Consider the following 21,963-nt stretch of genomic DNA (forward strand, 5'->3'; position numbering starts at 1 on the left):
GCCCCGGTCACGGACGGTGGGTGCCCGGTGGGGCGCTGCGGGGCGGGGTCTGCGGGGCACCGGCGACTCTTGCCGGGCTAAGGGAAGCCCCGCTCACGGCCTCTCTCGGGTCTCCTGTCGTCGCTGAGCCCTTGCCCTCCCCCCCTGGCTCCCGTTGCAGCAGCCCGGGGCTGGGACAAGCCTGCGCGGCAGCTGCCCTGCTTCTCCCTGGGGTCCCCCGGGCATTTGCCGGGGCTGTGCTGCGGTGAGCACCCCTCTCTAACAGCACCCCACTCCAGCCGGGGCTCGGAGCCTCCTCAGAGAGGCAGGCTCAGTAAGCCCTACACAGCCTTCGGGTACCGGGCACGCTGATCCCAGCACGCACAGTCCCGTAAGCCGGCGCTGGCGAAGGGCAGGCCCTCCTGCCCGCCCAGCACCCTGCTCTGAGCCCCCAGGGCAGAGCTTGGCCTCGCAGAGGGGACCCAGGCTCACCCTGGATGTGCTCGGAAATCTCTGCTTACGCACCGAGCTGGATGTGCACACAGTTTGCCCCGAGACTCCTAATTCATCCCCAGCTCTGTTGATATGTAGTGCTGCTATGGTAATATAGATCACACATTATTGTTACTGTGCTATCAGAAGGTGTTTCCTACTGTCTTCTAATTGGCAGGTATACTTTTATTTAGCTTTTGATTTCCCAGTGTTGTTGCCATTGGTTCAGCTTCCCTAGATGACTTGCCAAATTAAAAATGTTGTCCCAGTGCGTGCCTCCTTAGGGAAAAGAGACTTAAATCCCTTATCTCAGAGACATAACTGTGCAATCTAATCACCCATGTTTAAACTTCTCTTGTTTACAAGGTGAGCTAAGGATTCCCGTGCTAAACTCAGCTAACAGAACAGTCAGAACTTCAGAGATTCCAGGAAATACCTGGATACTGTTCAGATGGTCGGAGAGAATCCAGGAGGCCAGAGAGAAATGGGCAACAGTCAAGTTGAAATAAAAGAAGCAGTAGTTATGAAAATGAGTGTTCTTTGAATGTCTTGCCTATGGAGCACTGGTCTTCATTTTCTACATTCTGTGCTATTCTTAAGTTTAGATTTATTACAGAACAACTGTCCTAAACAGTTCAGTAGAGTAATATCTGTTCTTTGAATTTATAAACTTGAAAACCTAAGAATGTTTTAAGAAGTTGCCAAATGTATTTTATCAAGACAGTTTACAGTATTGCTAGCAATTACTTTCTGTATTATTACAATATTTCACAGTATCTAAAGACAGAGAGAAAAAACAATTTCAAAGAAGTCAACTGTGGTTATGTTGGCACATCAGGAAAATACCGGACCCTGGGACATGCTCAATACTTGTAAACATCTCACTGCTCTATCAAAATGTTTCTTTTTTTTTTTCCCTCCAATAAGCTGAAACAAGTAGATAAGCACACCAAGTTTGTATCTTTTTTTTTTCCCCCCTCTGCAGAGCTGAGTATATTTTCATACCTTCAAAATTCCTATTAACTCAAGTTGCTTTTCTGATTTCACAGGGAACACACCAGCAGATTTTAGTATGCCCTTGGTTTTGTTATTTTGTTCCAAATAGATTTGCTAAGTAGCAGAAAAGATGGCTTTTAAAAATGACTTTAAAAAAAAAAAAAGGCACATGAATTTGGATATAGACTTTTGACCATTGTCAAAAATAAGGCGAGGTGAAAAATGAAAGTGTTAGGGAACATGCTGTAATGTGTAAAGTTCCAATTCTAATTCTGATTTAAATCTCTCCTCCAGTTGCCAAGCTGTGTGTTTGTGATCTGTTGGTGGCACAGTGTGATGTAAATTGCTGCTGTGACCCTGATTGCAGTGCAGCAGATGTCAGTCTCTTTACTACATGTTCAGTTCCTATTGTCACGTAAGTGGATAAATAGCTATACAAAATCCTGTTTTATTTGCTGCATGCATTTGTAAGGGCCCTATCCTCTCCTCTTACCAATTCCTAACCCCTCTCCCCCCTGCCATCCTAACTCCTGCTTACCCTTTCACCAGTCCTTCCTGGACTAGGCCTGTAAACTTTTGGCCCCAACCAGGTAGAACAGCAAATTGGCCTCCCACCCTAGTTTCTCATTCACTTATTCCCTCTTTTCTACACTCACGCTCCTTGCTTTTCTCCTCTTTCACTGTGCTACTGTCTATGGGCGCTTAGGTGATGATGCCTTCTGTTGGGGGAAGAATAACGCATCTTTAGACTTTCATCACTGTAATGCAGTGTCTGGAAGTTAAGAAAGCTGATACCATGGGACCATCTGGCCACCTCCGTGGGTCATCAGCAATTTATCAGTAACCTCTTTCATTACGGTTTATGATACCAGCTAGAAACTTGATCAATTCAGGGCTTAATGAAGTAGCGTGAGCATCGTTCTGATCCTAATTTTACAAGTCAGCGTCCCAACCTGCTGCCTCACTGCCAGTCTGTCACTTTACAAACAGTGAAATGTAACCTTATATCAATAAAGTAATGCCAATAGTTGTTTCTTTGCTATTTACAGTTTATCTGAAAACACCTTCACCCAATTTCATCTTCTCAAAAAGGGAGTTAAGAAAGCTCAGTTCAAAATCATAATGTAAAAATCTCTTGGTGACTTCTCAGAACACTAAGTACAGCTCTTCAACCCACTTTCTGCATAAATTATGCCGATCTGAACACTGGGGTTTATTCCCGGTGCTTTGAAATTCGAATTAGCAGTCATCCCAGACTGCCTTTTCTTATTGTTCTTGCACACAATGACTACTGCTACCCATTTATAGATATTTATATATATCAGAAAGGTCTAATCAACGCCTTCCTGAATGATAGTTTAATTGTCTCAGGTGACTATTCTGTCTGTGTCAATTAGAAATGCATAAAATAAAGTTGTTTTTCCTTCCCTGAATTCTTTTCTGTAAAATGTTAATTTTGCATGAAAATCCATGGGATTTTCAATGACTGCAAGTATTGTGGATCTCATTATCTACATCTAGATTTATATGCATTTGCATAATTGTGTTAGTTACTGGAAGGGTTTGACTGATCACAAGTGAGAGGCTATGTGGTCTCTGAAACAGAGGAAGGGGGGTGTTGGATTAATGATGTGATCCTACTAACAAATGGTTCACCTCATGGAAAAGTTTAACTCCATGCTTAAAAAAGTAATTTCTAAAAGTCATTTCACTTCTTCAGTATCTGTCCTTCACTGCTTTAACTCTGCCTAAGTAACAGTTTCACAAGGATCATCATCTTATATTTCTAGTGTGTAGGACACACCAGTATTCTTCAGGGTATGAACTGGTACATTCGCTGTGCAGCCTGCTGCAATTCTGGGCTGTGTTGATGAACCCATGGCACATCTACAAATACTTTTCCTAGATTGGATGGGTTATTTCACCTCCCTGTTTCTCACTCTGCCATTTCTTTTACATGCATCTCAAGTAGAACTCTCCCCTCCCCCCCCCCCCCCCCCCCCTCCCCAACAAGTGAATATTATTCCAAAATTCATGAAACTGACCTTTTTTTCTGGTCTACATGCCATCATGTTACCCTAAAGGTCATACTTCCCACTTGTGTTGTATAAATAAAAGTGCTTCTGAGCTGTGCAGCTGTATAGCCTGTGGTGCACCCTGCATTTGTGGTGCCCCACACCACCTGGATCCCATCCAACTTGTCATTTTAGCTCTAATGTTATTACTGTCAGGCTCTTCCCTTTCCCCTGGTCTGTCTCTTACCTTTCTTCATGTTCCTGCTCAGCTCACACTGCTATCTCTGCTAGATAAAACATGTTGGAGAATTCTCTATTATTTATTACTAAGCACACAGTATAAAACAATATAAACCTTCTAAGGAGGCAAAATTGCTATACAAATTGTGTTAAGAAGAATAATCTCTTTAGTGCTTTTTTTGATGCTGCCTCAATACATGAAAAGAACTTTACAATATGGTCAATACTAACTTCTAGTGGATCATTGATTTTATTATTACTGTTTGCAGAGGTGACAGCCGTCTTTGTAGTCAGAAAGCTGCTATATATTCACTTGATGTTGAAGCAAATCCACCAGAAAGGATATTTAAATTAATTGACCAAGTCAATCCCAGTGTTTTCTGCATTCATGCTACAAACTGTAAGTAGTGTTGTTGCCAATATTAAGCATTGTGCTGTTATTTTTATAAGCTCTTTAGGTACCAGAAAAAGAATAAAATTAAAAGTAACTAAACCTGTCAGAAAACTGGTTATTCTGTATGCTCACAGTCCGTATGTTGTAATCTTTTCACTTGTGAAACTATGGAGTTAAAAAAAATCTCATAATCTCTTAGTCGTCTTTGTTGAAAAAAAAAAATGTTTTTTTGTTTTTTTTTGTAAAGAATTTAACATCCTCTGTAAATCACATTTAAAGTTGTTTCATGGGAAACTGACTCCTTCCCGATCTGTTACTGTAACTATGTAATAGTCACCAGTGATACAAATCCTTTATGCCCAGCTTTGAAGTGACTTGCAGGGAAGTAAGAATTGATCAGTACTATGTTCTCTTAATTTAATTATGACTGTGCAGTAGTCATCTGAATGCTATAGTACACACTAATTGGCATGTCTTTGTTTTGGAACATATGCTGTTAGAAAACGTGATTTTGAAAGAAAGGGACTTACCTCTTTCCTTAAGTTTAAGTTTGTGCTTTCATGGATCTGGGTGAAATGATGAATTAAGATACCACCTAGCTTTTCTTAAGGAAAAGTTGCATTGATATTTTTCTGTAACCGAGTCTTTAACAAGTTCAGAAGGAAAAATTGTTACTAAATACTGTTTCTGTATGTTTTATCCTAAAAGTTATCTCATTCTTTAAAATGTTTTGACAGATGAACAAGCACTTTCCTTCAGTTCCCCTGAAATGCCTACTTCGGAAAATTTTGATCAGTTGCTTAAACAGTTTGGAAGTGCTGCTTTCAGTGCTGAGCCTGACAGCTGGAATATGAACACAGATGCGCAAAATCCTTCTGATGCGAATGAAACTTACAGTTATGAGGTAAATAATTATCTGATTCAATTAGTATTAGATTGTTCCATAAAAGAACAAGTGAGCATTGTTTGCATCTGCTTTTAAAAAAATGCAGTTCTTCTGGAAAAGACAAACTTTATTTCTGTCTTTAAATATAGAAATGTAAAAATAAGAAGTGTAGCGTTTTGCGTTAGCTTACTTAAAAAGTGAACTAGGTTTTTAAGAGCTTTGAAAAATAAGTAGCTGTTTTGCTATTGTAAACATAAAGCTGTTAGCAGTGGCTTAGGAATTGATGCACAAAGTGTACAGTATTGACAGATACAGTGGAAATAAGTCCTCCTTTTATTCAGATTTATTGTTAATGCAAATGGTCTAGAACTTTCCATGGACTGAAACTCACCTATATACTTGAATATGTTGTTTTATTTGGCAGTATGGTGTTCCTATACAGACAGTGGATGCATTTCTAAGACTACCTAGTCCTGTTGTCTCCTCTTGGTGCTCCGATGCGAATCCTGCAGGTTATAAAATGCATTTGAATTCCGGTTTATTTACTTTAGAGTATTCTGCTCTGACTTGAGCTTAATCAGTCAGTAAATTGGCACACACACAAATGTAAATTCAGATAAAGATTGATGAACAAATGTTTTTCAAGTAGCTTCTGTTTCTCTGGGGGTTTTTTTAGACATAGATTGGAAGTTGTGTTACATCTATATTACACATTCAAAGTTAGATATGTAAATCTTTGAGAGCCTCGTTAATGGGTTGCTTATCCAACAATAAAACATCCTATTTGGCATAATTGGTTTAATAAAATAGTACAAGGGTGACACCATGAGGGAAGAGGGTATTCCACAAAGCAAGACCTAACTGGGCAACCTTTGTAAGATGTCCCTTTGGTACAATGAGGTTCCTTTCACAGCCGGAATGCAAGTCAAGTCAGACTTGCAGGCTTGAGCCCTACATTTTAACCTTTCACAGAGTTTCCTGAAAATCTGAAGGGGGGGAGGGGGGGGGGGGGGGGGAAGAAAAGCCACAACCAAAAACACACACCTGCATTTTCCAAACCCCCCTGTTATTATTAAATATGGTATCATAACAATCATGATGATGACCATAGGAAAAATGAAGTATCTTGTGAAAGAAAAAAAATAATCTTAGGAGATCTCCAAAACAAAGTCATAAGTCTTCTAGCTTTTACTAAGCTTCTATTGTTAAGAAGTAACATTTTGTCTCAGCATTTCTGGAAAATCTAAGAAGATATCATTCTTTATAGCTCACATAAAACCTTATCTGCAATAGAAATTACGTTTACCTTCACTTTTGCTTATACTTGAGGTTCTTATATTGTTTTTTATTTCTGCTTTTCATAATTACTCTTTAATTTCCTTCAGTAATACTTTGTGACTTTTTTCCAGGGTTTTTAGTAAACCAGGCTACAAAATGCATTAGATCAGTAAGTGTGGAAAAATGTGGCAACATTCAAGCAGTTAGTATGCTGTTCTATATCAACTCCAGCATTTTAGCCGTAAGTATGATTTGAAACATATAGCTGACCGTTGATATTACATATCTTTTTGCATCTCCAGAATTAAGTAACTTCTATTTACTGAAGGATATGGTGTTTTATTTGTATTTTTAAATTGTGGGTTGTGAAAAAAAAATATCTCTATGCAACAGACTTTTATACAGAAAGCCTTTGGAAATGTTTTTACTTTAAGCTTTGGTAACAGAAGCATTTACTGTTCTCTGCTCAGCCAACAAAAAAAATGGTCTTGAAGAGACAAGCTTGTATCACTGAGCTAGCGCTTGCTGCAGTGGCAGCAGTTTTATGCTTTTGTACATGTTCAAGCTTTTCCAAGAAGCCTATTACTAGAGAGTATAATTCTAAGAAGTCTGGGTTTTAAAGAGTTGGTAAACCTTCGTACTTAAAGAAGAACCTGTAAGGTTTAATCCTCTGCATATATACCTTTCTTACAAGCCTCAGTTTTTAATAGTGAGGTATTGCCCATGCATGCTAAGCCTTCCTTATACTTCTCAAAGAACATGACCTTTTACCCCACTGAGAGCAAATTTGATTGTATCCAGCCTACTACCAAATCCAGTCTGGTTATTTTTCAAAGCTAAGCTTACTTTTTCATTCCTTTTTGAACTGGAGGATGATGTCTTATGTATAAATAAATCCCCTTTACAGGTATTCAGGAAGACAAAGAAATCATGCACGCAAAATTGAGACTGAAATACATAATACCTTAACCTGATAGCTCCTTCCAGAAGCCGAAGGTCATCAAGAAACAGCATACTCTCCACCATTAAAATGTTTTTAATATATGTAATTATTTAAATTAATTTAATTAGTACTCCAAAGTGAGTCACTGCTTAAAGACCCCTTGCAATCTCCTCACAGATTCCAAAGCTATCAACAGTAAAGGAAAGCCCACAAAGTAGTTTGCATTCTCACAGGTGGGATCATTCTCCTGATCTTTGAGGACCTCATTGAAATCAGCAAAGGGTTGTTCACAAATGTTAGCTTTTTATCATCCTGCTGTGGAAAACACTCTGCCTCAGAAGGGCTTTCAGTGTTTCCATGTGTCCCCAAAATTAGAGTTCTTGGTGACTGCAGAACCAGAAAATAAAAAGCGTGTGTCAGGACAGGCTCCAAGCAGCTGAATGTTTTTGACTTAAAAGATGAATTCCCCTTCCTCACTGGAACAGTACATAACACATTACCCACGTGCTGTTTGCCAATTACAGTGGCCCAGCTTAGGAGAGGTCAGACTTCTGACCAAAGTGCATTGGAGATTCAGGAAGGATCAGATGCAAGAACTGGAGAAGGCTGGATAGACGCTAGAGGTGATCTGTAGGAAACTCCCCTTCCCAAAGGGAGCTGAAGATGGGATGTGACAACAGAGAAGTGACTTGGCATTGGGGACAGGGTGGTCATAGGGCAGAGCAGGGAGCCCTTCAAGTGCCAGCAGGTGGAGCTGCCGGCAAAAGAAACGGCAAAACACATCAACCCAGAAAGGCTTGCTGGGAGCCCCCGGTGAGAGGACTGGTACAGCAGTTCCTTCAGAAAAACCCCGTCGTTGTGAGCCCATACTCACTGCCAGGCTGGGCAAGTTGGGTGATATGAAGGTCTGTAATTGTTGCAGTTCATCTCTGCTGCCTACCCTAGCCCGTCCAGCAGACCCAAGGGGCATTGGGGTGCTTGGAACCCTCAATCAAGATAGATACTCGTAACGTTGCAATGCTTCATACTACGGTTAGTGCGTACTGTGCAGCTGCCAAAGCAACGCGCTGCTGCCTGCCCCTGCTTGCCACCCTAGCTGGTGGGAGGATGAGTCAGTGGGAGGCAGCAGTGAGGCTGGAGTGCTGTCTGCCAGTGACCTACAGAAACATAATTCATCACCCTAGTCACAGATACATAGAATTTTAGGAGCGGTGATCATTCCCTCTACCCTAGTCAGAACCAGCATGCTTCCCTGAAGGACGACTTTAATCTTTACAAGCACTTTTATTCATACAGCTGATTCTGATGGCTAAGCCATACCTCAGGATGTTGATATAAATATGTGACAGTGTGACAGACTTTACCTGCATCACCTTCAGGTCTGCAGCTCATAGGAATGTGTTCTCTGCTGTGATGTTAGATGAGCAGACTGGTCTCTGTATCCTGTCATAATTCTGCAGAACTGGCTTCATGGTCAGAGTCCAATTTTTGGTCCTTTCCCAAAGATGTGAATCAAACACTCATTGGGAAGTCACAAAAATAAAACTTTTGACAAAATGGTGCTCTATGTGAGTATTTTGCAGGCCTGATTGATGACCTTGGTCTGACATTTCTGCCTTTCCATGAAAATTTGGTGGAAATTCTCCAGTGGGGCAACTGTGCATGTCCACATGCTGTATAACAAGAGGGATACTTGCTTCTCATTTCTTTGTTTAGAGACCGTGAAACTATGGACTCATTACCGTCTGAATGGGACAACAAAAGTTCTTCATTTCTTTGGGTACGAACAGCCTGGCAGACTTCCTAAACTGGCAGTCTATGAATAGTTACAAGTGTTTTTGCACAGATCTGCAGTAGGAACAATGTTCTCTGACGCCCTCAATAGGTCAAACGATATCATGCACAATAGCAGTCATGCCAAACTGAGATGCCTTTCTCGGGTCACCTTTCTGATGCAAGTAAACTTTTTCAGTGTTTCTTAGCTGAGTTGCAAATAGAGTGTCCAAGGGAAACACTAGCTTCATCTACTACTTATTGAATGCACTGCATATTTATTGGGAATGTAGTCAAAGCTAGGCCTGATGGAAAACCGGTGGAAGTCACTAAAAAATTTTCCAGTTACTGTCAGGGGAAGAAGAGGCTTGGACTGTAAGATTTTGCCTACTAGCCACAAAGAATAGCAGTTATTTTCACACTGCCTGGATACTGTAGTGTATATCCAATCACTTCCATGATGTAAAAGTTATTGCAATGATAGAGAGTTAAATAGGCAAAGCAATTAAGCCTTAGCTGCTACTTGTAATAGGTCATACCTTTGCTATTGTTTGAATTTGTTCTTTTATTCTCCTCTAGGTACCCAAATCAAGTCAGATGGTAAGTATCATTCTAACTTAGTTGGAACAGCTGGGGGCAAAATTCTTAGTTACAGTCAGTGAGTTTTTCACTGACTTCATCAAAACAGGGACTTTATCCTTAGTCTTTAAATTAAAAAAAATTCTATCATTTGCTATCAGTAATGATACTTAGCAACTCCAAGATAATATGCTACCTGCAAATATTTAAGCCTGATGCATTCCCCTCATATAAAACTCTCTCTTTTTTAAGTAACTCTAGTTACTTAAAAATAGAACCTTTTGTTGAACTTCAGCAATACATGTAACCGCAGTTGTTCAGAGGATTATTGACTGCTGCCTCTGTGGAACGGAACCCAGAAGGGTCGCAAATATAATAAAACAGAAAAAGCCAAAAATACTATTCAGAAATGACATGAATTTGTTTTTCAGGTTAATATTACTGTCCAGTCCATAGTTGTCCAGTCTCTGAATGGAATGCGGACTTTACTTAATGGTAGTGATGTCCTCAGGCTCCCTATGATTTTGGATGAACTGTGCATAAATATAGTTCTTGGGGTAGGTATGACAGTTCTTTTCCTGCTCACGTTTGATGGAAAGCATGTATGCATCAAATAATTTCTGATTCACAAAGATGTGAGAAAGGCCTTGCACAGTTTCCACATACTGTGACATCTCCAAAACAAATGTGACAGAAGAAACACTGACTTTGGGATAAAAGAGAGTGTTTTGCCACAAAATAATAACTATATGCAACATAACACAGAGACAGGATGAAATCCTTTTCTATTATTACTGTGTGTATATGACATAACAGACAATAACATGAGTTTAGAATCTACATTGTGCTTGGGAGGTGATGACTTCAGGCACAGTGGTGGCAGAGGCAGGAATAGACAGTGCAAATCATCTCATCTTTTCATCTTAAATAGATGAACATTGGGGTTATACTTAGAAGAGGTTTAACAAGAAGTCAGATTTTAAGAGGCTCCAACCCTAGATCCGTTTCCGACCATTGCTAATCAGTGGCTTGGTTTTGGTAACAATCATGTCCTTTATACGTAAATCTGCTGACATGGCTTCTCTGTGAATGTCACATTTTTGCCTGTCAGATCAGACCACAGCTTTTTTCTTGCTCTTCTTGAAACTCTCTTCCTTTGCAGACAGGAAATGAGTGACAAACTAGAATAAATAGGCAGTATTTCCAAGCCACGTGTCTTAATTTGTAGGAGAGAGCTAGATCAGCATCTGGAGAGAAAGTATCTCATCAGTCCCTAAGTATCAGTGCTTATAAAAGCATATGCTACCTTGGATATAGAGGCAGGACTTTGTGTTTTTAATGCACAATCATTATAAAACGACTAGCCACCTACTGAGCAGTACTTCAGTTCCTCCTGTTTTCTGGGCCCATCCTTACTACAGCTGAGGATATAGTATATATCTCTGCCACGTAGCTGACTGTTTCTTAAGCAAGGAAGAAAGAAAACAATACTTACATAGTTCTAAATTCTGTTTTTCTAGTTTCATACTCTTATGTATTTCTTCTAATTAATACCTAAAATGTTTAATTTTCAGGTGAGTTATCACATTACATACACAGACACAGGAGAAATAATAGAAGCCGCTGCTTCTTTTGTCTTGGGGGCAATTAACAAAGAAGCACTTTCAATACAGCAGAGCTTTGAAATCAGCTTTACTCAGGTAACTGCTGGAGATGTTACGGATGACTTGTTGAAAGACATTTAATTACAAAACTTATTAAACTTGAATCAGAACAATTGTTAGCAGCGAGGTAAAATGTAACTTGCCCTGGATACACAAATGAGGTGGCATTTCAGAACTGGGCGATAAAGGTCTGTTTTTCACATTTAGAAGAATCATCTCGTGACTCTGTATAACTGTATGCAGTGAAAGCAAAGCCTGCCCCAATGTTAGAGAACCGTTATAGTCTTACAGAGCAGTCTTACTACTGTCATTGTTCAAGGCAGTTAATAATCCTAAAATAAGTTAAATGTTTCTGTGTTTTCCAACTATTTCAGTACAGGATAAGAACTAATACTGTACATTTGCATTGCAGGTAAATACAAAGCCAGTTCCACTCAGTGGTAATCCTGGTTATGTTGTTGGACTGCCTGTAAGAGCGGGCTTCCGGCCACAAGGATATCCTTTCCCTGTTGAAATTTTGTTTGCAGCACTTGTTCTGGTCCATCTTCATAAACACTTTCTAGCATGGACATCTATAAAATGTATCTGTTCTTTAAGAAAAGTAAAAGTGTGCTTTCTTGGATATGTTTTAGAAGAAGCAAATGACTCAATCCTGACTGCAATCTCCTGGGACTTTTTAGTGAGGTAGATTTAGACCTTCATTGTACACTCTAGCGCTTCTTCACAGTGTAAGAGGAGTCTTGAGCTGTTATACATCTGAAAATGCTATTTTAAGGATATGATTAAAGATTCTTTCTTCATGATATACATCAAGTATTGAATTTCCCTTTAACTGTGTGTTACATCTGGCATCATCCAGAATACTAACAAATACAGTCAACTTACCATTCTGCAAAGTACATCCAACCAGGACTGTCTGGCAGCACAAGGAGCCAGAACCCCAATATTATTTGGTTATAACATGATATCAGGCTGTAAGTTAAGGTAAGAGGACTTTTTTTTTTTTTTTTATTTAGTGCTTTTAACCCTCTGACAACCCTTTCCATTAGGATCTGTTCGGGTCCTGGGACATTTATACTGCTGTAGGAGTATTTAATTATAAAAAAAAAGTAATTTAATTAACAACAGTCTTTCTCTTGAAAAGATTGTGTACATTAGCAACTGTAGCCAGAAGGCTTGAACAGTGCATGAGAGCAAGGAGAAATTATTACTGTGCCAAACAAATGGATTTTGCTTTAACTAATCTTTTTTTTTTTCTGGAAGAATTACTGCAGCTATGAAATGCCAGCCTTTGACTCAGACCCTCCTAGATTTACTGAAGGGACAAAGCTTTCCTGAATACGTGGCCTCATTTGGAAATTCTCAAGCCCAGGATGTGCTCGACTGGGTGCCGATAACTCACCTCCACACCTCAGAACAGGTGAAAGTTACACCACTACCACAACCCCCTTCATTCTTACTGTCCTCTCTCCCAAGATCTGTACCTGTACTGCAGCATCAGCTTAGGTTTCTCAGACCTATGGGGAAAAAAATGCAGAAACAAACTGGAGGAAAGTCCTCCTGGAATATTCACAAATGAGGAGTTTTACTCTTGCTGTAGAAGACAGGGCTTACTTTTAATCAAGCTGTTATCTGGGCACCTCAGTTATGGGTCAGGACAACGTTATGTACAAAATGAGTTCTAGCCACAGTTTAGAGTCTGGTCTTCAGATGGGATGAAGCACAAGAGGTAAGGTTGAAAGAGTGAAGTAACAGAATTGGTGTTTCTCCTCAGTGCTCTTATGCCAGGTTAGAGTAAGATAGAAAGAATCCTTTAAAGCACAGAAACAGTATAGTCGAGCGACCCAAACACTACATTTATTCCTAACATCTTCTGTACTAGCTCTTCTCCTCCCGATGCAGCGCAGTCCCTGCTATTGGTGGTAGGTAGTGCTGCTTGGCACGTGCTGAATGACAGCACCCCCTCAATGACAGCTTGTATATAGGTTTTTTGCATGCTTTTGCAACTAAGCAGTGAATGATTTCTGTAACCAGAAACTTGGTTCAAGTTTCAAGAAGAAATACCTAAAAATATTTAAGATTGTAGGCTTCAAAATTCTGCCCGGGCAGAGTTAAGGATTTTCTACTGTCCCAGCGGTATTACTGAAATTAAGTCTTCCTACTAAAAAGAGCCAGCTTAGCACTATCACTAAGATCCGAAGTCCTGCCCTACTCAGGTAGAACAGTCCTGCCTGAAGTGCAGTTACAGAGTCGGTTTGTCACCTATGGAGAAACTGCAGGGACACCCCTGAGCCGAGGCTGCAAGCACCTGTGCTGCCTGCACAGGCAGCAGTCCAGGGCACAGGCATGGCATAGTTGCTCTGGTAACCTCCCGGAGCAAGCTTTCTGGGGGCATTCTGCCAGTTTAATAAGATGAATAATTAATGTGGTCGCTTCTGTACAAGTCAGACAATGAGAGAATTTATAACACTTTTCAGAGCTCATGCCAAATACCAGTATCACTTGAAATAGAGGTGAAGTGGACTAAATACGGATCCCTAGTCAATCCACAAGCCAGAATAGTGAACGTTACAGCAACGATCACTACCACCACATTGAAGCAGGTATGTAATTAAATTACAGGATTTAAGATAAAAGGAATGGCTTGTTTTGCTTCGGTATCAGCTGTGCGACAATGACCCAGTTAATCTCTTTATCTAAAGGTAACACTTCATATTAGAATGTGTTGCACTCAACAGTTTCTGTTCCAACTCAAACACAACTGTGGGCTGCTTGCCAAAACACACTTCAATAAAAATCTATACATCATTCATGAAAAGAAACAGGGAACTGTATGTGAAAAAAACCACCCTTATTACAAATAACAGCTGAAAATATAACCCAGTCCAAACAAAGTAGTCATACAAAGAGAAGACCAAAGCTAATGACCATTTGTATTTTCATTGCAGCTTCCCTCAGGAAGGGAAAGGACTATTCCTATAACAAGTTCTGTTGTTTTCACTGATATTTCTTCACCTGCAGAGCCAGGCTATAAAGCTTGGCCCACCATTAATGCCAAGTTACCCTTTGATTTTTTCTTTCCATTTGTCTAAGGTAAGTATACATTAAAAAGAAAATAGCCATTATTCCTGCTTTTTCTGATTTTTAGTCCATTACCTAAAGAAGCGAGGTTTATCCAGTCACTGTGGTGGGCCATCAGTTTCTTCTAAATTGTAGATACACTGAGTTAAAATTGGCCAAGAGAGAAAGGGTGAGCCCTTGTGAGGGTTCTCAAAAGCTTTAGGGCAGAAAAAAACCCACATCAGTGGAGAGTTCCCAGTTATACCTCTGCCAAGAGGGAAAAATGTTGCACTATGAACTTGATGGTGGCCCTGGCTGGCCAGTCAGCACATGCACAGTCACCAGCCTTCCAGCGCATCGGATGCTCTGAAGTAGCACTAGTCCGAGCTGCCTGCCTAGCAGCGTGGAGGCAGGAGGGGAAGGGAAGAGCACAGGGACACAGTACAGCTCCATAGGAAACTAGGCTTCATTACTCTGTGAACAGCAGAGCTAAATTGTTAATTAAAGTAATTGTGCTATTAGATAAGGCCTCTACTTTATCTGTTTTCATAGATGAATAAGCCATATATTTCTAGCTATTTTTCCCAAACCACTAATTAATTACCTTTCTTGAAAAATCCGAACGGTTAAGTGATGCTTTCAGAAAAGCTCAATGACCCTTCCAGCTGACTCTGGCTGAAATCAATTGGAGACACCTGCTACAGTCAACGCCTTCCAAAATTCCCACTTACTGAATCTTACTCTTCAGTCTCACTGCAGGGACCTTCTAATACCTGTAAAAGTTCACATTTTGTTCAAACACCAGTCTGGTCCTTTAGAATATGCTTTCTAATAGCTTTTCTGGAGTCTAACTGTTCCCAGCAGTCCACTTCACCTACATCTGTTCTTACATATTCTAATTCTTTTAATGTGTTGATTTATGAGCTGTGGAAGCAGAAAGAACCTTGTAGTCCAGCGGGCCGCAAGCGAACACTTAAAATGGAAGAAGAGATGACAGAACTCGGTATCAGAACTCAAATCCGCTGCTGAGAAGAAGGCATTGTTTGACGTAAGATGGCACATGTTTGCCTCTATTTTGGTGCCGATTTGATTGTCATCTAAAGGAGTGATATGTTGGTATTTTTGAAATGAACATTATATAAATAACAAAGTGGCACAAGCAGCAACAGAAATGAGGAACTACCAATAATGTGAAAAGAATGGTTGGCAAAGAAGAGATGTACTAATGATGAACAGTCACTTGTAGAGAAGAAACGACCTTTTCAGCCTGGGTTCTTATCGTTTGTACTGCAAGGTTCTAAGAACGTTATCACAGAAAGATGAAATTATTTAAAATAAGTGGTACTTTCATGGATGTATAGCTTGTAAAGATGTGTCTTTATTAAATTATTTTGCAGTTTTGACTGTACAACTGTACAAGAAAGGTCTTATGAAATCACTGTTTACAGGGAGTACGCGTGATTAATTTTCCAGCAAAACTCCTTCTGCAATCCCAAGATCTAATCAAAGTGTTGTCAAATAGAAAATGTTTACAGACAACGCTATACAAGAGAAAGCAAAGAGACAGGAAAACCTTTCAGGTCAAACTGTTAGATTTCAACACTGCACTCTCCAGGGCAGACTTCCCCACCTCAGAAAACTGGCCTCCTATTTTTGCTCGCTGATGAGTCCATGCTGTTTTAATATCTTGTTAAGCCTCTCAACTTCTTGCTCCTGTCGGAGACGAAAGTCAAATCATTAATATAGCTCTTACATTTCAGCAGTGGGAAGGTCTGTGGGAACCTGGGAAACTATTTTAAGGTATCTCTCTGCAGTAAAACAGGACAACCTGGCTAAAGTAAGTAGGACAGAGGTAGCTGTCATTCCTTTGCAACAGAAGCAGCACGGGAAGCATGGGCCGGACAGGCAAGGCTGTGGTTCTTCAGCCCAGCTTACCCCACAATTTTCTGATGAAGAAACCAAGCTGACAGTGGCAACCTTGCAAAAGGATCGCAAGCCAGCTTGTCCTGGGGAGCAGCCAGCAGGTAAACCTTATTTAAATTAGAAGTGTTTTCTTACCTTCTCTACACAGCTGCGTTCCAGTTGTTCAACCTTTGTTGCAAGGTTCAAGTTTGCTTGCTTTAGCTTGGACACTTGTTGTTCAGAGCGGGTCTTTACCGATAAAATTATTCCTGTGAAACAATTCACAGTGGATTCATTTTACAACGTAAAACAGCCACTAGCAGGAGGTTAACAGTACGCAGGGTCTGTACTCAAGGAGTTAAACGTGTTCCTCTTGAGCTCTGGTTCTGTCATCTTCAAACCACCCTTCCCAAGTGCTTTTTGTAATGAGGTGGGTTTTAAATTGGCCACCCCAGGGATTCAGATACCAGTACTCTGCTGGGAAGAGGCAGTCTGGCCTCTGAGCTGAATTAATCAGTCAGACTGTCATTCAAATCCTGAATTTGAATTCACTCCCTCGGCAGAGCCTGGGGGGAACGTAACTGGCAGCTTTGTTGTAAGGAGAGGCTGCGTTTCGGCTGGTTTGGGGAGTAGTCGGGAGCCTTGCTCTAACAGCGGTGCACAGCACAGCCTGGGGCACAAGGCTCATCCACCCCCGGGGCCGATCGCTCCTGCCTGGTGTAACAGGACATGGCACATCATCAGGTCCTTAAGGTTTTGGCTTCACCTGGTGCGGCTGCAGTAAGGGCACGCAGCTTCTCATTGCAGCGGAGGTGTCACTTCTCTACTGAAATATTGTTAGGTTATTACATGTGAACTCAGCCCCCACAGCAAAGGCATTTTCTTCCCACCCTTTTCTGAGGGGGGAAAAAAATAAATAGCTTGATAAAAGCATCAAGAACATCACGTTCTTCCTACCCGACAGAGCTCTCCTCCGGCTGTTGACAGAACAACGTGCACGAAGGCAGGCACCGATGCGTGCCTGTGTTTCTAGTGCTACAGGCAGCAGGCTTGGGGTTTGGGGGTTCATTTCTCTGAAGACAAAGCAGCGATGCTGCTTATTTGCATTGATAACATCAAGCAGTCCCCACCTGCCTGTAACCCCGTCCCTATCAATCAACAGTGACTGAAGGCAGCGAACCGTGCCTAGGCTTAGACACACAACACCCGAAGCTTGGGGCAGATTCTGTTTATCCCCTCTGTTGCTCCAAGCGGGTGGGCATGGCGAGAAACTTGGGAGGGAAACCAGAAGCACCCAAGGATAAGGAGATTTACTTGTAAAGGCAATACTGCTCTTCTGCTGTAAAACGGCACGTTAAGAGACACCGAGGTTCCTGTGGCTCACACAGCTGCACACAAATCCGGTTTCTCTCTGACTTTCACTCCGAACTAAAGAGAGCCGCAAGCTGCTCTCACATCTTCCCTTTTCCCAGCCACTGCCACTGATCGGGCACGTTCTCCCCACGAAAATGGCAGCTGGGGGCTGCAGGTGATGGACACGGCCCCAGCCATCCTTTCCTTTTATTTCAACTAACAAGACTTAGAGCTGCATCAAGTACAGAACAATCACCAAAAGTGCACTCGTAGGCACAGGACAGCACTTGGGCCGAGGTTTCATGCTGGAATTAGGGATAATCTCATTGCCACTTTTTTTTTTAATCCCCAGATTCCTTCCCCAAGAAGGAAGAAAACATTTCCAGCTACACTTGCTTCAGAAGTGTCCGAGTTTACATCTATTTGCCACAACTTACAATTACAACAGCAGAGTCAGTAAAGTCTGATTTGGGGACAATTTATATTCCTCTTTTTATGGTAAACCCTTTGAATCCAGGCAAGAAAGATCCAGAGTGAGATCAAGACGTTCCCTGCAGCATCCCTGGAGGGGATGACAGAGTCACAGCAGAACATCAGAGCAGTAAAACCTACTCTGCTATAGAAGTAGATTCAGGAAGGCAGGGTTTTACCCTGCTCCCCTGTTAAAACATTGCCAAAAGGATCCTACAACGCAAACTTAAGACGCGAGCCATCCCCCTCCAGGAGGGAGGGATGCAAGAGCAGATTACGCGTTGTTTTTAGGGGAACGTGCCTGATGCTGCTGTGCTAGAGCTGGGTATCTCCGCTAGCCCAGGCCAGCTGCTGTACCCCCATCACTGAGGCATCGCACCAACACAAGCGGCAGATTATTGCTGCTCCAAAGAATCATAGAATGGTTTGGGTTGGAAGGGACCTTAAAGATCATCTAGTTCCAAACCCCCTGACATGGGCAGGGACACCTTCCACTAGACCAGGTTGCTCAGAGCCCCATCCAACCTGGCCTCGAATGCTTCCAGGGATGGTGCATCTACAACTTCTCCGGGCAACCTGTTCCAGTGCCTCACCACCCTCATAGTGAAGAATTTCCTCCTTATGCCTAATCTCAGTCTACCCTCTTTCAGTTTAAAGCCATTACCCCTTGTCCTATCACTACATGCCCTTGTAAAAAGTCCCTCTCCAGCCTTCTTGTAGGCCCCCTTCAGGTACTGCAAGGCTGCTGTAAGGTCTCCCCAGAGCCTTCTCTCCTCCAGGCTGAACAACCCCAACTCTCTCAGCCTGTCTTCATAGGAGAGGTGCTCCAGCCCTCTAATTGTCTTCGTGGCCCTCCTCTGGACTCGCTCCAACAGGTCCATGTCCTTCTTATATTGGGGGCCCCGGAGCTGGACGCAGTACTCCAGGTGGGGTCTCAGGAGAGTGGAGTAGAGGGGCAGAATCACCTCCCTCGACCTGCTGGTCACACTTCTTTTGATGCAGCCCAGGATACAGTTGGCTTTCTGGGCTGCGAGCGCACATTGCCGGGTCATGTTGAGCTTCTCATCAACCAACACCCCCAAGTCCTTCTCCTCAGGGCTGCTCTCAATCCATTCTCCGCCCAGCCTGTACTTGTGCTTGGGATTGCCCCGACCCACGTGCAGAACCTTGTGGCCTAATTAAGGCCACACTCCAGCACCAAAAACTGCACGGGCAAAACTCTCAGTTCGCTGGGAGAGCAAGGCCCCAGGGTCTCGCAGATGGCTTTGAGAAGGGAACAAAGACATGAGCCCAGATAATTCAGGTAAGGTCGACAAATCCAGCCCACACACCAGGGAAAGCTCCTGACTAGCCATGCACACCTACCGTTGATAATCCTGGCCACCCGCCACAGCCGCAGGAGTATCAAGAGCCCGACAGCTTCAAACTCATGCTCCCGGAAGATGACGACGACATCGAGGATGAACGACACGATGACAACAATCCCATCCAGCACTTCAAACTTGTGGTGGAAGAACTCTTGGCGGTAGACGAAGACTTTAAACCCCACCTCAGCCAGGAAGATGGTTAAAATGGAAAGGGAGAGGTAGTGGAAAACCTGAGAAAAGACAGGGCAAGTTCAAGGCCAGGAACACCTCCTGCATGCATGCGAGTGGGGCAGGCTGGAAAACCTCCACTGCTTGAGGGCACGTCTGATTTGGTTCTACAAGGAGGGCTGGGGACTTTTCTTCTGCTCTAAGGGATGACCAGAGCAAGCGCAGCTGGGCAGCCAGCGGCTTTGGGTAAGCCAGACCAGGAGGTGTGAAGACAACCAGAAGAAGAGTGGCAAGAGCAATTCAGCTCTGCTGCAGCCCAGGGAAACACGAAGCTGCTGCACAGACCAGCATGAGCCGAGCCAGGTCGGCCCTGCACGCTGCAGGGCTGTCACACGAGTCCCTGCGAGACCTTCGTCTGTGTGCCTGCGACTGCTGGCTCAGCAAGGCTGAAGGTCAAGGTCCTGCCTGCCTGGTTGTCCTATCTAGTGGGCTTTGAACACCAAAGAGGGAAATCATGGTTCACGTTGACACCTCCCTGCATTTTACCTTTGGGGTTATATTATATTTGTCCGGATGGATGATTTTCAAGTCCATAAGCAACTCCCCAAGGACCAGCAAGGCATCCAGGATGACCAAGCAGACAACCAGGATCTGTCGGAGGAGAAGAACCGATGTGAAACCCTCTCCCAACAGGGGCGGATCAGCAAGAAGAGCCAACGCAGCCTTCAGCTAAACATGCCCCAACACTCACATAGGGTGCCCGGCCGGACACTGCCCTGTGTCCCCAATTCAGCTGGCTGCATTTCATGGAGCTTTCTGTTGCTCCCACCCAGGACTCCCACTCCCGCAGCCCCTGGTCAGTGGGTTATTCCTGCAAAGTCTCGCCCACACAAAACTGCTTGGTGCCCCACCAAACCCATCTGTTTCCCACCGCTTGGCATGGGGGGGGGCGGGTTCGGGGAGCTTGAGCTGGGGGACAGCACATGCCTCTGCCGGTGCTGTGACGAGTGTGCACCAAGGCTTGTCGCCGCTCAGGAAACATCTGTGCCCACTGTGGAACAGCTTGTTTCCGACAGGACAGCCCAGCTCAGAGGCAGCAGCCAGTCTTGCAGCCACCGTGAGTGCTCACAAGCTTGGCGCTGCCCCCAGCCTGCCTTGAGCTCTATCCCACATCAAACTCTGCTGTCACAGGTGCCTTTGGCCAAATCCCACCCTCATCTCCCTTTGGCCTGGGTTTGTTCTGCCTCACCTGAAACCTGTGGGAGCTGAAGAGCTTTTTCATCATGTCCTGGAAGGAGATGTGGCTCCTGGTGGGCTCCAGCTTGATCTCCGAATCTGGCTGCTTCTCCCCATTCTCCCCAGCCGCCGCCTCCTCCTCCTCCTCCCATTTCTGATAGTTGTTGCTCCACTGCACGGGGTTGTCCCCCACCACAGTGAAGTGCTTCAGGTACCTGGACATGGCTCTGGATCAAGCTGGCATCACTCTGCCAATGTCTGAGGGACAAGAGCAGAACGTCACCTCCCCGCTCAGGGCTGACCAAGGATGCAAAATCTCCCCCATTTCACCACAGCGAGCATGACAAGAATGTGACACTTCGTTCAGATGCAGCTGGCCGGACAGGCCCCACTGATGGGAAATTGCTTAACGGTAGTACCGCTTATTTTGCATCACCTCCCACGGCGCAACGCGGAGCCCCCGCCGCCCTCCCCACTGCTGTTTGCACCCTGTCTGCTGCTCTACAACAAGGAACTTCCTCACGAGGTATTTTCAAACATCTCAAAACAAAGCATCGATTACAGGAGAAAAAAACGCCAGCCCTTATCTCGCATCTCGTGATGCAAGAGGAGGCAGCTGCTGATTTCCTGTTGGAAAGAGCCATTGTGTTTCTATTAGACACTGATCGATGGAGGTTATCGCTCAGAAGCTGGAAGCAGGTCATTTCCTCCCCTTCATTTGCTCTCTCATCCCCTACATGCTGGGGCAGGCTGCTGTTAGCATTGGGTCCGAGACAAACCCTCCACTGCGCTCCCAGAGCTGCCCTTGTCCCTTCAGGTGGCTGCAGCGGCAGCCCAGCTGCCCCTGGGCTAACTGGAGCCTCGTCACCCTCCAGCCACACCACCAAGCTGAAGAACAGCCAGAATTTGCCTTCATTAACATCAGGAGCCACTATTATTTCAGCCTTTGCAGGCAAAATAAACAGGTAATCCCCACATTTCAGCCTGGCCAGCGGGCGATGCTGTCCTCCCCCATCTCCTCTCCTCGCATCCTCCAGAGCCGACCTCACCCCCCAGGCATCCCGGCTTCAGCCCGCCCCGGGGGGCACCCAGCGAGGGGCAGGACCAACCCCAAACCCGCAGACGATCCCGGTTGCAGCTTGGCGCTGAGAACGGCTGCAGGAAAGG

The 21,963-nt window shown here is 43.6% G+C and overlaps 2 protein-coding genes across 2 annotated transcripts; one reads left to right on the top strand and one right to left on the bottom strand.

Moving 5' to 3' along the window:
* Positions 1-1,774: 1,774 nt before the first annotated feature.
* Positions 1,775-15,556, top strand: TCTN1 (tectonic family member 1). Its single transcript, XM_009321201.1, has 14 exons — positions 1,775-1,882; positions 3,992-4,122; positions 4,854-5,020; positions 5,427-5,514; positions 6,412-6,521; positions 9,576-9,596; positions 10,007-10,132; positions 11,150-11,275; positions 11,652-11,734; positions 12,083-12,223; positions 12,503-12,659; positions 13,717-13,842; positions 14,188-14,332; positions 14,931-15,556. The coding sequence occupies exons 3-13, from the start codon at positions 4,886-4,888 to the stop codon at positions 14,329-14,331; spliced, it is 1,257 nt and encodes a 418-aa protein (XP_009319476.1). The 5' UTR covers positions 1,775-1,882; positions 3,992-4,122; positions 4,854-4,885; the 3' UTR covers position 14,332; positions 14,931-15,556.
* A 102-nt stretch (positions 15,557-15,658) lies between these two features.
* HVCN1 (hydrogen voltage-gated channel 1) lies at positions 15,659-21,042 on the bottom strand. The gene is made up of 5 exons (XM_009321202.1): positions 20,810-21,042; positions 20,107-20,211; positions 19,391-19,622; positions 16,358-16,470; positions 15,659-16,012 (listed from the first exon to the last, which is right to left on the bottom strand). Exons 1-5 carry the CDS (start codon positions 21,017-21,019, stop codon positions 15,947-15,949), a joined length of 726 nt encoding a protein of 241 aa, XP_009319477.1. The 5' UTR covers positions 21,020-21,042; the 3' UTR covers positions 15,659-15,946.
* Positions 21,043-21,963: the final 921 nt, after the last annotated feature.

Source organism: Pygoscelis adeliae, unplaced genomic scaffold (assembly GCF_000699105.1).
Source record: "Pygoscelis adeliae isolate BGI_AS28 unplaced genomic scaffold, ASM69910v1 Scaffold93, whole genome shotgun sequence".
Lineage (NCBI taxonomy): Eukaryota > Metazoa > Chordata > Aves > Sphenisciformes > Spheniscidae > Pygoscelis > Pygoscelis adeliae.

What these genes read in the sequence shown, in the direction of transcription:
- TCTN1 (XM_009321201.1), top strand. Translation starts at nt 4,886, where the DNA reads ATGCCTACTTCGGAAAATTTTGATCAGTTGCTTAAACAGTTTGGAAGT. An exon ending in TTGAAATCAGCTTTACTCAG is followed by an intron (nt 11,276 to 11,651) that starts GTAACTGCTGGA and finishes TTTGCATTGCAG; the next exon opens with GTAAATACAAAGCCAGTTCC. An exon ending in CTACCACCACATTGAAGCAG is followed by an intron (nt 13,843 to 14,187) that starts GTATGTAATTAA and finishes TTTTCATTGCAG; the next exon opens with CTTCCCTCAGGAAGGGAAAG.
- HVCN1 (XM_009321202.1), bottom strand. Translation starts at nt 21,019, where the DNA reads ATGTCCAGGTACCTGAAGCACTTCACTGTGGTGGGGGACAACCCCGTG. An exon ending in AATATAATATAACCCCAAAG is followed by an intron (nt 19,623 to 20,106) that starts GTAAAATGCAGG and finishes GTCTTTTCTCAG; the next exon opens with GTTTTCCACTACCTCTCCCT. An exon ending in AACGCAGCTGTGTAGAGAAG is followed by an intron (nt 16,013 to 16,357) that starts GTAAGAAAACAC and finishes CGTCTCCGACAG; the next exon opens with GAGCAAGAAGTTGAGAGGCT.